The 17,648-nt window shown below is 33.2% G+C and overlaps 1 protein-coding gene across 1 annotated transcript; it reads right to left on the bottom strand.

The window, feature by feature from the left end:
- Nucleotides 1–7,938: 7,938 nt before the first annotated feature.
- LOC116144675 (fatty acyl-CoA reductase 3-like) lies at nt 7,939–12,981 on the bottom strand. Its single transcript, XM_031430128.1, has 10 exons — nt 12,806–12,981; nt 12,616–12,719; nt 12,206–12,408; nt 12,007–12,107; nt 11,715–11,907; nt 9,582–9,743; nt 9,368–9,449; nt 8,980–9,249; nt 8,567–8,694; nt 7,939–8,438 (listed from the first exon to the last, which is right to left on the bottom strand). The coding sequence occupies exons 1-10, from the start codon at nt 12,882–12,884 to the stop codon at nt 8,282–8,284; spliced, it is 1,479 nt and encodes a 492-aa protein (XP_031285988.1). The 5' UTR covers nt 12,885–12,981; the 3' UTR covers nt 7,939–8,281.
- Nucleotides 12,982–17,648: the final 4,667 nt, after the last annotated feature.

Genomic DNA, 17,648 nt, shown 5'->3' with positions numbered 1-17,648 from the left:
AACCTTTTGAGTCCCAAATCTTTCATGGCCAATTTAATTTCATCTTCTGTAGCTCCCTCGGCTTGGAGGCGTTAAGTTCTTGCCCATCTTCTTCTCCACATCAATGTCTAATCCAGATGTACCATTAAGGGTCTCGCCCATACGATATGATTCTCTAGTGACAATCCTGGCGTTCCCCATAACATAAGCTGAAATTACGAAATCACTTGCTTAATTAATATCAAAGTTTTTTTTTTTTCTATAAACACATAACACATTAAATAAATTATTAATGATTATACTTACCAGTGGATACATGAACAAAGACCTTTAGCTATTACATTTCTTTGCGAAGTTCAAGACATTCTTAGCTCCAATGTGTTAATACCAAGTGCAACATCATATCTGCATAAAAATTAGAAGGAATTTGAATTAATTTTTTTTATCTATTTTTCAGAATAAATTGTTTAATCAAACAGTTGATGATTACTTGATTCGTTACCTTTCATCAAGTGGGTGTCGCGGCAAATTAATGACGACATCTAATTCTTTCAACATCTCTTCTTTAATTAGAGTCCTCAATCCCAAGTTCTCCAAAGAAATGTCTAGGGACTAGAGTGGTCTTCTCTGAGAAAATCGAATTTAGATTTGTACCACATTTTTCCTTTAGAACCCTAAACAGTCCTTCGCTATCACCTGAAATAAATTGGTAGAATAAATCAATAATGAAAAGATTAGATGATATATTATTTAGCCTTTTAACGAATAATTCATTGTAGCTAAAAAAGGAGAAAGAAGATAAACAGCATAAAACAAGATTGCCATTTCTTTTCATCGTTCATGTCATGTTTAGTTGAGAAGGAAATTAAAATATCAACTCGTTACATATTTATATACCTCATTATGGAAGCGATGGTGCTACTTTAGCATCTGCAGCTCTCAAGAGAAGATACAACTTCTTCACATTTGGTTGAACCCTCAAATTTTTTCCAGAAAAACTGAAACAACAAAACCGATCAGTACAATATTAAGAAAAAGCTGGCAAAGAAAGAGAAGAGAAACAAGAAGCATATGTATATACTCTTGCCAAGAACCCAGTTGCACCAGTGACTAGAATGCTTTATTTTCAAGAAACTGGAGAATACTTCCCAACCCATTGGAATGATATTAAACAGAGAGAAATGATGAGTAGTAGTAGTACTAGTAGTACTGAACGTTGAAGAGAAACAAATTGGCAGAATGGTTTAAGGAAAATATGGGCTGGAGCCTTGAGTTGATATAGACCCTAGGAAGAGACAGCATTTATGGGTTGAGTGCACGCTAACAGTTGCTCATTATTTTTCCTGGTAGATTGGTTGTGTCAGTTTACTTGAACCATTTTTTTTTTTCTCTTTTTTAATCAAACAATAAACACTACACCGAATTCTTTAATAAAATACTATACGGGTAATAACTTAATTATTGCTGTGATGCATTTGGGTGAGATGGTCACCTACACAAAGCCATTTTACATGTCACACTGTTGGATAGGGTTCTGACCTAACCTCTTCAGATATTTACGCGCCCTGCCGTCTAGGAATAAGACGTCTTGGTCGCTGCTGCTATATCTACCCATTCACATATGGATAATTCATCTACACCCCTTAGAAGTTTGAGAACATACTATATTGACTACTGAAATTTTTTAATAAAATAATGAACACCCTTTCCTTTGCATCATAATACAAAATGAAGTTGACTTTAATTGAAGGTGCAAAAGAAAAGCTAAGATATATTTGTCTTTGAATTTCACATTTCAAAATAAGTCAATAGTTAAATAATTTTATTAAAATAAAATACCCTAATTGGACTGTCACTACGATTTTAAATTATTAAGAATTGTATTAATATGAAGCCAACTTTTATTAGGTGTTTATGTGATATTTACTTGATTTTGATATTCAGTAATTGCTGCTGTTCACTTCAGGTCAGTCGACTTTTTCGAGTTGCTGGCATACACGTGTAAGTATAAAAACATAGGCTTTCAAGTCTGTATTTTGGGTACAAATTGCTTTCAAATTTGGTTCATCTAAAGTCTCTGTATACTTTTATTTGGTTCAATGAATTTGACCTGTGAACAGAAATGGGGCTAAATATTAATTACGATGGCTTTCAATATATACTTTGAACGACTTCTTTTTTTTTTTTTTTGGAATTATTTGATAGATTAACTGTTCTTTAAAATTAACATGTCTGAACAGTTCATCTTCAAGATATCACGTTTAAAGCACAAATTAATAACAAAATTGGTTGGCATTTGAGACTCGGGAGAGCTCAGCCGACAGGCAGCAGCCATTTGTTGTGCCTTCATCAACTAAGATAAATGAAGACAATAGATATATACAGTAAAACTCCTTATATGATATTCAATATAGAAATAAACTCTATATAGTCATAAAAAAATCTAGTCCCAATTTAGGATAATTATAATAAGAAAAAACTTCACATTGTAATAAGTTATAATTTTTCTAATTCCCGTCTTAAGGAAAGTCACCTCCAATAGTATAATTATCTGTATATTACCAAAAAATAAGTTATGTTACATTAAAGGTTTAAGATGAAATAAAATATTTCTAAAGTTGTTTGGGCAATGATTTATATTTTTAGAGTTGTTTCTACATCTTTTACCTTACTAGTATGTAATAACTTGCTAGCATAAATACATTTTGTTTGAAGCAAATATTTTTAGCTTCTCAGTATGTTTAGAGATTCATGACACGAAACTTTTTATATTTCATACATCATCCTAGAGTATTTCCTTTACTTCTTGTCTAATTGTAGTAATGATTATTCTTCGGTTAAAGTATACATGATTTGTTGCTCATTGGATGATCGAGGATGACATTATATCTATTCGATTAATGTAGTGAAATTGTCGAATCTGATCACCAATTTGCAATGACTCTTTTATTTTTCTTGTCCATTCATTTGTAAGTTGCAATTATCGAAAAATCGGGAGTCCTATTTTGCAATGCTTAAAACCATTGGCAATTATCTGTGGTTTCACATCAATTGACCATGCATCAACTGCATTTATAGTTTCATCAATGACACTTATTTTTGCTGGTTCCAAGACACGGTCTTCATCATTCAAAAGTAGGCCAGTGAAACGCTGAACTAAAATTCTAATACTACTAAAATATGAATTAAAATAACTAATATGTACTACTAAAACATGAATTAAAAAATAAGACTCTATTTGGTTCACTTTTTACACTTTTTAGAAAAAAATTTAGAAAAAAGTTAAAAAAAGTGAGATTGGGCGGGGTATTACGATGTAGGATTTGGAAATAAATAAAAAAACCTCTTATATTGTTTATTTACTAAACACCCTTATAATAAAATATTAAAAGTTACAAAACAAACACCATAACCCACCCATTAAATATGGACAGCCGGCCACCACCGTCGGAGGGCGGCCGGAGTCGTCGTATCGGCGCATGACGACTGGATCTTGCCGGTCGTGCGCCGATATGGCCGGCAAAGGCCGATCTATGGCTAGATCTGGCATTGATAGCCATATCTGGCCATATTTTCGTCAACCGGCCAAAGATACGGCCGTCGTTGAGGTCAACGACGACCATGTGTTGGCCGTGTTGAGACTGGCTACGGACGGTCAAATCTTGGCCACTACCGGCCCGATTCAGCTGGTAGTGCGCTATTATACACGATTGGTCATTTTCGACGGTGGTGGCCGAATCTGGTAAATATGGGTTGCTGGGGTTTTTTTTGCAATTTCTAAAAAAAAATTTAGGGGTATTAATTAAATTAACAATTTAGGGGGTTTAAAAAAAGTTGAATAATATTGAATATTTTGTGGTTTTTACAATTTTACTTATTAACTTTATTGGGAATACTAAGGTAGTATTCCCAAAAGGGAACCAAACGGAGTTAAGAAATCAAAACTATAATTTTTGTAATACAACTTTATTAAGTTATAACTCATTAAAGTAATAAAATTAGTTAGTCCCATCATTAGACTATAGAGAGGTTTTACTGTATATAAGTATTGTGATTATTGAGGTATTAAATTTAAAGTAGTGAATGAATGTCCATTCGGAAACTGAGAATTCATACAAGAATTTCACTGGCAAATTAATTAATTAATAATGCATACATAGATCACCGAACCTGGAATAATGACGGTGGGTACATTTATTTGTTTCTCTCCTTGCCCATCCTGTTGCTGTAAGGAAGGCCATTGCGCGCATGTTTTGATTAATTATTTGCTTGGTCTCGGTGGATTATAATATTGTTTTGTTGCTTATGAAGGCTTTATATTGCATTATTATTATTTAAAAATATCTGAATTCTGAAAACTATTGAACAAAATAAGAAAAAAATTAAAAGATGGAATATTTATAAGATCTTAACAATAAAGGAAAAAAAGGGTCTATTACCAGCGTCGAAGCTGTCTCGAATACCTCTTTTGTACGTAATATTTGTAAATAACACGATACATTGTGGAACGTGAGCTGAAACCTGGAATTAATTTTTCAAGCTCATCTATAGTATTACACTCGGATCCTTTGATTAATTTCATTGGTTTATATATATAACAGTACTGGAAATAGCAATATGTCCCTTCACACCCGACTGAGAAGTGAGAACGGTATGACTAATACTCATCTTAGAATAAGTTTGAATGGATATGGTGTATTCAAAAGTCTTGAATTCAGTCCTGAATCAAGATAAAGGACGGTTGGTTTAGTAAAAATAGGACAAAGCAAGGGACTACGAGGTTGGAAGTTGGAACACTAGGCGTTGGCCCATATAAATTAATTTTACTTTACTGGGTTGGGATCCTTCAACGGTCAACACATCCATCGCCGACGGCTTAATTTAGGGCGTTGTGGGCAAAGAATGTCACAAGTTATGGGCAATTTAAGAAATACATTGCATATGGCTTACATTCCAAAATTAATTAAGGAAGAAAAAGAAGAAAAAAAAATTCCTCTTCTTCTGTATGGGAATGTAGCTTAATTTTTTCACGTTTTCACATTCCTTTCAGGTGGCTGCTTAATTAAAATTTAGGGTGAAAGCATCTTGACTGCTACTTATCTTATAAATCGCATACCATCCTTAGTTTTAGGGGGCAAATCACCTTTTGAAATTCTATTTTCTACCTCACCCTCATACTCACATCTCAAAACTAGTTGTTTATGTTATGCTTCTACTTTCATGCATAATATAACCAAGTTTGAACTATGAGCCAAACCTTGTATTTTTCTTGGCTATCCACATGGTGTTAAAGGATATAAATTGTATGATATGACCAATCATATTGTTTTATCTCTCAAAATGTCATATGCCATGAGTCTTTGTTTCCCCTTGCCACACAAAAATACATCGTTGAACTACAAAATTTTGATTCTTGTGGGCCATGTTCCTCTAATACATATGACTTGTTTGATTTTTTCCCTAGACAATATAGATCAGACCCTAGCAATTTTAAAGATGATTAATCTCGAATGGCTACTTAAGGTCCATCTAATCCATCCTCCGAAAGTCCATCCATTTATGAACCTCATCCATCTGTTGCAAACTTGAATCAGCAAAATTCAACACCTTCGAATATAACACACTCTCTCCTACAGATTTTGTACCTCCTAGAAGGTCAAAAAGAACCTGGCAACAACCAAGATATTTGAAGACTTCCGCTGTCACTCTGTCCAATCCAAGGATCAATCAATACCATCTGGTGCTTTGTATGATAGAATTTGAGGTGGGCCTAACTCTTCATCCAATAAGGTCTTGTTGAATGAGATGATTACCCCCTCTTATAAACCAGTAGGCTTGAGCGTGCCTAGTCGGTGTGGGACTCTAACACTCCCCCTCACGGTCAAGTCCATATATTGGGTCATGCCTATTGATGGAGGTAGTTGCTAGCTGTAACTCTTCACCCGCTACTCAAGCACTCAACTCAATTGGGCCTAGCTCTAATACCATGATAAAATTTGAGGTGGGCCTGACTCCTCACCCAATAAAGTCTTGTGGAATTGGAAGATTACCCACTCTTATAAACCAGTAGGCTTGAGCGTGCCTAGTCGGTGTGGGACTCCAATAGTATCCTCTTGCCTCTATTTATCTTATCATCGCTTGTCTCCTACACATAATTTTTTTCTTTAGCTATATCTAAACATTATGAACCTAAAAACTATCATGAAGCTTGTAGTTTACCTCAGTGGCAGAATGTTATGGATTTAAAAATTAGAGCACTTGAGGATAACAATACTTGGACACTTACTAATTGCCATCTGGTAAAATCCCCATTAGGTGTAAATGGGTATACAAAGCTAAACACAATTCTGATGAAAGTATAGAAAAATACAAAGACGTTTGGTAGCTAAGGGTTATACTTAACGTGAAGGAATTGACTATTTTGAAACTTTTTCACTAGCTGTGAAAATAACAACAGTGCGTACTATACTTGCTTTAGCAGCAATTCATGATTGGTATCTTCATCAACTTGATGTTAATAATGTTTTTTTTGCATGGTGGGTTGGATGAAGAAGTTTATATGGCGATGCCTCTTGATTTTCATGCTACGAAACCATCACAAGTGTTGAAATTAAACAAGTCCCTCTATGGATTAAAGCAAGCTTCAAGACAATGGTTTGCCAAATCTTCAAACACTTTTTTGTCTAGTGGCTTTCAAAAATCGAGGATAGACAACTCATTGTTTATCAAAGAAGATGGTAACTTCTTTATTGCTTTATTGGTTTATGTAGATGATATTGTCTTAGTTTCAAATGACTCTCATCGAATTCAAGACTTCACTACATATTTAAATGCACAGTTCAAATTAAAGGATTTAGGTCCTTTGAAATATTTTCTTGGCTTGGAAATTTCTAGAGCTAAAAATGGGATTACTTTGTGTCAACGTAAATATGCTTTGGAATTGTTAGAGGAGACTGGTCTTCTTGCTGCCAGACCTGCTAAATTTCCTATGGATACATAGATTAAATTGTCAAGATTGGAGGGTGAATTGCTTACAGATGCAACGCAGTATCGAAGATTGATTAGACGATTGTTGTATCTAACTATCACAAGGCCGATTTGTCATATGCAGTTCAAACTCTTAGTTAGTTTCTTGCTGAGCTGAGAAAACCACATTGGGATGCTACTATAAGAGTTCTCCAGTACATCAAACTTGCTTTAGCACAAGGGATATTTTATTCTTGTCAATCACAAGTTCATCTAAAAGGGTTTTCTGATTCAGATTGGGTAGGTTGTATTGACATAAGGCGATCAGTCATATGGACATGTATTTTTCTTGGGAATTCTCTTATGTCATGGAAATCAAAAAAGCAAAAGACTGTCTCTAGGTCTTCTGCTGAAGCAGAATACAGAGCAATGAGTTCTACTGCATCTGAATTAGTATGGTTGCTGTAGCTACTTAGGGATTTATCAATTGAACATTCTCAACCAGCACTCTTATTTTGTGATAATTAGGTTGCCCTTCATATAGCAGCAAATCCGGTTTATCATGAACGTACAAAACACGTCAAAGTAAACTGTCATTTCATTCGGGAGCTGATACAAAATGGTGCAATCAAAACTCATCATGTTTGTACTGAGAATCAATTGTCTGACATCTGCACAAAAGCACTTGGTTATCGACCCTTTTCCTCTTTACTATCCAAGATGGGTGTTTATGACGTAAACACACCATCTTGAGGGGGCATATTGAACGGTATTTGATTACCCAGTCAAACGACAAGAAGATCCCAAGATATTCGCACCAGAATTTTGATTTGCTGCAGATCATATCAGCAAGATTTTCATGTTTTTATCCTTTTATGTTTTGTTTCTATCTTAGCGAGACTCTCACGATTCTTGTTTTGATAGTTGTATAAATATACTGCTGTACATGCAATAGTAGATATAGAATAATAAAGCAATTATTTTATTCTTCATTTCTTGAAAAGAACAAAGTGGAGAAATCTTCCAATTTTTTCTTTTACATTAATCAGAGCACAACATAACAACAAATTGAAGAATATATGAGTACATCTTTTCAATTCTGACCCTCACAAACTTTGTGACATATTAATAATCCCAACAATGGTTGAACATAATTCATGTAAATATAAGAACAAAAATTATAGAAAATATATTATATCGGATAAATTTGACGGAGGTACCTGAACATGTCAGATTAAAATCATACTTCAATAAATGACGCTAAACAATTTTACTTCTACACATACGTATTTTGAGATGCCATTACCAATTCTTGGAAACGCATTACTTGTGGCTTTCATTTGAATACATGTTTCACAATTCCAGGAATATGAGTATTCATGAAGTAATCTTCCCAATCAATGCACTTGGAATCGAAGTAAAATATGTCTGTCTCTACTGAACTATCTTCTCTGGCTGCCGTTAGCAACTTCACCGTGTTTTTGTCATCGAATCTATATATATTTATATATATATACATGCAAAACAAATAGTTAATTATATTTCCGATATGATCATCATCAAGTAATGAATTTAGTTTACTTTGGTAGATGTATCACTAAAATTAAGCATAGATACGTACATGCCATTGAAGAATAAGTATGGCCGGTAAAGTTCCACTAATCGCATCACGAATTTTATCTTCCGACTGAGATCACTATGCATCCCCTTAAAGTATTGGCAAAATGCTGTATTTACCAATTCTAATCCCTGTAAATGGTATTCAACCAAGGTCAAATTGAAGATATTATGCTAAAATTCAAATGACACTTTTTAACGTACGTTTCGAGAAAAAAGTATTCGTTTACTAATAAAACGTGTAAAATACTCTGTTTATTTAGTGACAGAGTAGTGTTCGTTGATTGATAAAAAAGTTGTACAAACAAGTTTGTGTTCTTTTTTAATTTAGTTTTTAAACCAGGTGCCCTCCAAATAATAATACCTTGTATATATGTTTTGCGAAAATATAATATAACTAGAGGTTTAGTAGTACACCTTGAGCGGTAGCATGTAACGAATGGCCATGTATCTGTGAAAGCTAGCCATGCTATCCATGACATTAATCTTGCCAACCATGACTGGCTTTCCATCCTTATTAATCCATGGTCTCTTAGTAAAATATCGATAGCCGTAATCTTGAAGGTCGCTGTATCTCAGAGGATTTCTTAAAGAGGATCCGACCTGGTAAATTACATTACCAGATTGTTGCTTTGCATGAGCGACCATAGCCACAATTATAGCATTCACCACCATATCAGCCGGTATCTGCATAATTAACAACCTTTTAAATTTTAAAAGCCGAAGAGCAAAGTATGCATGTGCTTATTCTATATCCAAATGTAATTAAATACACGTAAAAATAAGTTAAAGGAAATAGGATTACCGCGTCAATAACTGCATTGAGGTCTCCCAGAAAGCAAGTTAATCTCCCTTTACCATAGCCAACGGCTAAGCTATCAATTGTTCTGTAAACAAAAATTATACACTTTCAGAAACCCTAATTTAAGATAATGCTACAATCCAAATGAATGATAAAGTTCGAATTTGGATGGATAAAATAGGAAATAGTGTGCAATTATAAGAATAGAATGACCTACCTTATACCTTCAGCCCAGCCGGAGAATGGTTCTTTGTAAGTACTGGTTACGATAGTAGGGCGAATGGTGACCACAGATAAATTTTCTTTCAAGTCATCTACTAGCATCTCTCCCATTGCCTTTGTGAATACATATGTGTTCGGCCATCCATACATCTTTGCTCTGATAAATTTGTCACAATTATCAGTTTCGGCTGAGTGACATAAACTTAAAAGGACTGTTGGTAAAACCAAGGAAAAAATGGTGGCCCAAGTTTGTAAATGGAAGATGAACTCACTAAAAGTAACTACACATACTGAATTAACATAAACATAAGACCCAAAAAGAAATAAAATTACAGATAAATATCAACATCCAACGTTGTTTCAACCAAAAAAAAAAAAAAAGATTGATCATAGTAGTTTAAGATGCATATGATATGGGTCTAATTGTTGGACAGCGACCTATTAATTTAGCGTTATCTCAAAAGACACTATAGCTGGAAAAAAAAAAAAAAAATTTACCAAACATATATAAAACAACTTTGAGTAATAAAATCTTCATACGCAAATTCAAGAAAAATATTTTTGATCATTTATTAGTAGATGTTAATTAATTCAACTAAGCTAAAACATTTATGAAAAATCAATTATATAATTAAAAAAGTAATACTATAGTTAACAAAGGATGAACACCAAATTAGTGCACCAAATGATGTAGCGCAATCCTGAAAGTTAATTCATTATAAATTAATATTAATCAACAGTCAAGATTATACCACATCATTCGGTGCATAGATTCGATGTGTAATTTTCGGTAACTCTATCATTTTACTAATTAAAATAGCATTTATGAAGCTCTTAATTTTCCTTTTGTAGTCAGCATGGAATTAATTAAAGCTTAACCAACTCGTGAGTTGGTAGTGCATGTTCTGAGGTCTGCCAGCTTCTGAATAACTGGAAGAATTGACGATTCCTTCCATCAATTTGAGAAGCTGAGGCCGATGTTTGGGTGGTGAGTCAATTTAAGTAATAAATATTCTGATAGGAGTGCACTGAATGGACTTCGAGGCAACCAAAAATGTGATAGCTAAAGGTAGAATGGACGTTCACTTATAAGCTAAGACCTCTAAACTCGAGTGTGACGTTTATACGTGTTATTTATCCTAGATCTGAGTTGAAAATACCCCAACTTAAATAATTAATATGAGTGATTTCACTTAAGTGTTCCATCATTGGGGTTAACCCACTAGCCACTCTTGGATTATCCTCAATATGAAATATAAGCTTTACTTAATGTGCTTTATTTATGAATTACTATATTTTAAGCCTTTTCATTTTTTGGTGATTGAGTGTGTTCGAATCAGCTTGTATGCACCCTAACTAATCCTCTGGAGCTCAGAAGTTAACGGTTGGATAAATTTCCTCAATGGCCATCCCTTATTAACAACTCAGGTCGGTCAAATTCAAAACCTTATAAATAATACATCCAAGAGTCTTAGTCAACCGCGGACCATCCAACGGTGGTTTATATTTTAAGCTTTTGATGAGCATGTTAATCAATCTACCCAGTGGTGGCAAATTGAGTAAATTATTCAACATTTTAACTACACTGTTAAACAATGACAGCAGGAGCGACTAAGACTTTTGTTTAAAATTTTGTTGCCATTAGTATATTTCTAGTGTCAATATTTGGACATATGCAATACCAAGCAACTTTGTCCTTATTACTTTAGCCGGTAACCATACATACCAACTTCCACAAATTAAGAAATAATTAATTGATGTGGTAACAGACTATCTGAGATCCCTTAATTGAGGACAAACAATTTAATAGAATTCCTCTTTTAAATATTATCAGCCCGGTCCAGCTATCTTCTTGCATGAATAATAGAGGATTTATCATGTCAATAAGGACCTATGACCTAACGGAATTATTAATTTTCTTCTTATATATGCACATGGAAATAGTCCTAGATATAGCAAGCTGCATACGTAGTGATATTAATAAAAAGATAAGTAAGATTAAAGAGAAATTAATTCAAGGTTCTAGTACTAGGAAATTGATTATTGTAAAGAAAACTTCAATAAAAAAACTTTGAAATTGAAATAACTTATAGAGATTAATTTATGATTTGGTATATGTTTCACGAACCTTTTGAGTCCCAAATCTTTCATGGCCAATTTAATTTCATCTTCTGTAGCTCCCTCGGCTTGGAGTTCGTTAAGTTCTTGCTCCATCACTTTCTTCTCCACATCAATATCTAATCCAGATGTACCATTAAGTGTCTCGCCCATACGATATGACTTCTCTAGTGACAATCCTGGCGTTTCCCCACTAACATAAGCTGAAATTACGAAATCACTTGCTTAATTAATATCAAAGTTTTTTATTTTTTTCTATAAACACATAACACATTAAATAAATTATTAATGATTATACTTACCAGTGGATACATGAACAAAGACCTTTAGCTTATTACATTTCTTTGCGAAGTTCAAGACATTCTTAGCTCCCAATGTGTTAATACCAAGTGCAACATCATATCTGCATAAAAATTAGAAGGAATTTGAATTAATTTTTTTTTATCTATTTTTCAGAATAAATTGTTTAATCAAACAGTTGATGATTACTTGATTCGTCACCTTTCATCAAAGTTGGTTGTCGCGGCTAAATTAATGACGACATCTAATTCTTTCAACATCTCTTCTCTTAAATTAGAGTCCTTCAATCCCAAGTTCTCCAAAGAAATGTCTCCAGGGACTAGAGTGGTCTTCTCTGAGAAAATCGAATTTAGATTTGTACCACATTTTTCCTTTAGAACCCTAAACAAGTCCTTCGCTATCACCTGTAAATAAATTGGTAGAATAAATCAATAATGAAAAGATTAGATGATATATTATTTAGCCTTTTAACGAATAATTCATTGTAGCTAAAAAAAGGAGAAAGAAGATAAACAGCATAAAACAAGATTGCCATTTCTTCTTCATCGTTCATGTCATGTTTAGTTGAGAAGGAAATTAAAATATTCAACTACGTATACATATTTATATACCTCATTATGGAAGCGATGAGTGGCTACTTTAGCATCTGCAGCTCTCAAGAGAAGATACAACTTCTTCACATTTGGTTGAACCCTCAAAATTTTTTCCAGAAAAACTGAAACAACAAAACCGATCAGTACAATATTAAAAAGAAAAAGCTGACAAAGAAAGAGAAGAGAAACAAGAAGCATATGTATATACTCTTTGCCAAGAACCCAGTTGCACCAGTGACTAGAATGCTTTTATTTTCAAGAAACTGGAGAATACTTCCCAACTCCATTGGAATGATATTAAACAGAGAGAAATGAATGAGTAGTAGTAGTACTAGTAGTACTGAACGTTGAAGAGAAACAAATTGGCAGAATGGTTTAAGGAAAATATGTGGCTGGAGCCTTGAGTTGATATAGACCCTAGGAAGAGACAGCATTTATGAGGTTGAGTGCACGCTAACAGTTGCTCATTATTTTCCCTGGTAGATTGGTTGTCAGTTTACTTGAACCATTTTTTTTTTCTCTTTTTTAATCAAACAATATAACACTACACCGAATTCTTTAATAAAATACTATACGGGTTTAATAACTTTAATTATTTGCTGTGATGCATTTGGGTGAGATGGTCACCTACACAAAGCCATTTTACATGTCACACTGTTGGATAGGGTTCTTGACCTAACCTCTTCAGATATTTACGCGCCCTGCCGTCTAGGAATAAGACTGTCTTGGCTCGCTGCTGCTATATCTACCCATTCACATTATGGATAACTTCATCTACACCCCTTAGAAGTTTGAGAACATACTATATTGACTACTGAAATTTTTTAATAAAATAATGAACATCCCTTTCCTTTTGCTTCATAATACAAAATGAAGTTGACTTTAATTGAAGTTGCAAAAGAAAAGCTAAGATATATTTGTCTTTGAATTTCACATTTCAAAATAAGTCAATAGTTAAAATAATTTTTATTAAAATAAAATACCCTAATATTGGACTGTCACTACGATTTTTAAATTATTAAGAATTGTATTAATATGAAGCCAACTTTTATTAGGTGTTTATCTGATATTTACTTGATTTTGATATTCAGTAATTGCTGCTGTTCACTTCAGGTCAGTCGACTTTTCTGAGTTCTGATGCATACACGTGTAAGTATAAAAACATAGGCTTTCAAGTCTGTATTTTGGGTACAAATTGCTTTCAAATTTGGTTCATCATAAAGTCTCTGTACTACTTTTATTTGGTTCAATGAATTTGACTTGTGAACAGAAATGGGGCTAAATATTAATTACGATGGCTTTCAATATATACTTTGAACCGACTTCTTTTTTTTTTTTTTTTGGAATTATTTTTGATAGATTAACTGTTCTTTAAAATTAAACATGTCTGAACAGTTCATCTTCAAGATATCACGTTTAAAGCACAAATTAATAACAAAATTGGTTGGCATTTGAGACTCGGGAGAGCTCAGCCGACAGGCAGCCAGCCATTTGTTGTGCCTTCATCAACTAAGATAAATGAAGACAATAGATATATACAGTAAAACTCCTCTATAATGATATTCAATATAGAAATAAACTCTATATAGTCATAAAAAAATCTAGTCCCAATTTAGGATAATTATAAATAAGAATAAACTTCACATTGTAATAAGTTATAATTTTTCTAATTCCCGTCTTAAGGAAAGTCACCTCCATATAGTAATAATTATCTGTATATTACCAAAAAAATATATGTTATGTTACATTAAAGGTTTAAGATGAAATAAAATATTTATCTAAAGTTGTTTGGGACAATGATTTATATTTTTAGAGTTGTTTCTACATCTTTTACCTTACTAGTATGTAATAACTTGCTAGCATAAATACATTTTTGTTGAAGTCAAAATATTTTTAGCTTCTCAAGTATGTTTAGAGATTCATGACACGAAACTTTTTATATTTCCATACAATCATCCTTAAGATTATTTCCTTTACCTTCTTGTCTAATTGTAGTAATGATTTATTCTTCGGTTAAAGTATACATGATTTGTTGCTCATTTGGATGATCGAGGATGACATTAATATCTATTCGATTAATGTAGTGAAATTGTCGAATCTGATCACTCAATTTTGCAATGACTCTTTTATTTTTCTTGTCCACTTCATTTGTAAGTTGCAATTCATCGAAATCGGGAGTCCTAATTTTGCAATGCTTAAAACCATTGGCAATTATCTGTGGTTTCACATCAATTGACCATGCATCAACTGCATTTATAGTTTCATCAATGACACTTATTTTTGCTGGTTCCAAGACACGGTCTTCTATCTATTCAAAAGTAGGCCAGTGAAACGCTGAACTAAAATTCTAATACTACTAAAATATGAATTAAAATCCTAATATTGTACTACTAAAACATGAATTAAAAAATAAGACTCTATTTGGTTCACTTTTTTACACTTTTTAGAAAAAAATTTAGAAAAAAGTTAAAAAAAGTTGAATTGGGCGGGTATTACGATGTAGGATTTGGAAATAAATAAAAATACCTCTTATATTTGTTTATTTACTAAACACCCTTATAATAAAATATTAAAAGTTAACAAAAACACCCATAACCCACCCATTAAATATGGACAGCCGGCCACCACCGTCGGAGGGCGGCCGGAGTCGTCGTATCGGCGCATGACCGACTGGATCTTGCCGGTCGTGCGCCGATATGGCCGGCAAAGGCCAGATCTATGGCTAGATCTGGCCATTGATAGCCATATCTGGCCATATTTTCTCGTCAACGACGGCCAAAGATACGGCCGTCGTTGATGGTCAACGACGACCATGTGTTGGCCGTCGTTGACGACTGGCTACGGACGGTCAAATCTTTGGCCACTACCGGCCAGATTCAGCTGGTAGTGCGCTATTATACCAGATTCTGGTCATTTTCCGACGGTGGTGGCCGGAATCTGGTAAATATGGGTTGCTGGGGTTTTTTTGCAATTTCTAAAAAAAAATTTAGGGGTATTTAATTAAATTAACAAATTTAGGGGGTTTAAAAAAAGTTGAATAATATTGAATAATTTTGTGAGTTTTTACAATTTTACTTATTAACTTTATTGGGAATACTAATGGTAGTATTCCCAAAAGGGAACCAAACGGAGTCTAAGAAATCAAAACTATAATTTTTGTAACTACAACTTTATTAAGTTATAACCTCATTACAGTAATAAAATTAGTTAGTCCCATCATTATGACTATAGAGAGGTTTTACTGTATATAAGTATATGTGATTATTGAGGTATTAAATTTAAAGTAGTGAATGAATGTCCATTCGGAAACTGAGAATTCATACAAGAATTTCACTGGCAAATTAATTAATTAATTAATGCATACATAGATCCACCTAACCTGGAATAATGACAGTGGGATCATTTATTTGTTTCTCTCCTTGCCCATCCTGTTGCTGTAAGGAAGGCCATTGCGCGCATGTTTTGATTAATTATTTGCTTGGTCTCGGTCTCGGTCTCGATTATAATATTGTTTTGTTGCTTATGAAGGCTTTATATTGCATTATTATTATTTATAAAAATATCTGAATTCTGAAAACTATTGAACAAAATAAGAAAAAAAATTAAAAAGATGGAATATTTATAAGATTCTTAACAATAAAAGGAAAAAGGGTCTATTACAGCGTCGAAGCTGTCTCGTAATACCCTCTTTAGTACAGTAATATTTGTAAATAACACGATACATTGTGGAACGTGAGTTGAAACCCTGTTAATTAATTTCATTAGCTCATCTATAGTATTACACTCGGAATCCTTTTGATTAATTTCATTGGTTTATATATATATATATATAACAGTACTGGAAATAGCAATATGTCCCTTCACACCCGACTGAGAAGTGAGAACGGTATGACTAATACTCATCTTAGAATAAAAGTTTGAATGGATATGGTGTATTCAAAAGTCTTGAATTCCAGTCCCTGAATCAAAGATTAAAGGGCAGTTGGTTTAGTAAAAATAGGACAAAGCAAGGGACTACGAGGTTGGAAGTTGGAACACTAGGAGTTGGCCATCATATAATTAATTTTACTTTACTGGGTTTGGGATCCTTCAACGGTCAACACATCCATCGCCGACGGCTTAATTTATGGGCGTTGTGGGCAAAGAATGTCACAAGTTATGGAGCACATTTAAGAAATACATTGCATATGGCTTACATTCCAAAATATAATTAAGGAAGAAAAAGAAGAAAAAAAATTCCTCTTCTTCTGTATGGGAATGTAGCTTAATTTTTTCACGTTTTCACATTCCTTTCAAGGTGGATGCTTAATTTCTCGTCCAGGTTTCCCACATGGTGTATTTCACAATAAATAATATGGTTTAAAACCTTTATCTCCCTTTCCCTTATAGCTCAATGATTTCGAGAATATCATCAAACCTCCTATGCCTTTAATTAAAAAGATGGTTAGAGATATAAGATTTTGTTAATATGAATTATAAAAAAATTGGAAAAGGGAACAAATCATGCATTATTTCACATCTCTAATTATTAAAATAACTTAGGGTATGGGTTTCTTATGATATTATAAAAACCTTTAGGGTGTAAAGTTTACCCTAATAATGTCCATTGTGGACTCTTATAATTAATAATTATTGTTTCTATTGTTATTTTATTTCAAAGTGAGCTAGTGGATGAAAATATATATACTAGATTTAGACAGCACTATTGATAGATTTGCTCTCTTTATATCTTTACATTTGTGGTTTACTTAGAATATTAGGTTTGTAGGGTGTTCAATGAACCTTAAAAATTAGCTAAAATCTGTACAAGTTAGATCAGATACCCCAATTGTTTAAAAAAAAAAAAAAAAGAATAGTGAACACCGGCGATAACATGTTTAAAATACAAGCTTTTCTCACAAAAATTAACCACTTGATCAATAAAACAATCCTTATTAGCAATTGTTATTGTAACTTGTAAGATCATTCAAAATATGAACACTACAAAGATGAGATCTTGAATGATATCTCACATGATATATTTAATATAATGAATGAAAAGTTTTGTCCTT

The sequence above is a fragment of the Pistacia vera genome, unplaced genomic scaffold (assembly GCF_008641045.1).
Source record: "Pistacia vera cultivar Batoury unplaced genomic scaffold, PisVer_v2 Contig1141, whole genome shotgun sequence".
NCBI classification, from domain to species: domain Eukaryota; kingdom Viridiplantae; phylum Streptophyta; class Magnoliopsida; order Sapindales; family Anacardiaceae; genus Pistacia; species Pistacia vera.
The sequence above is the reverse complement of the archived record's forward strand: the minus strand, read 5'-3'. Positions and strand labels throughout refer to the sequence as shown.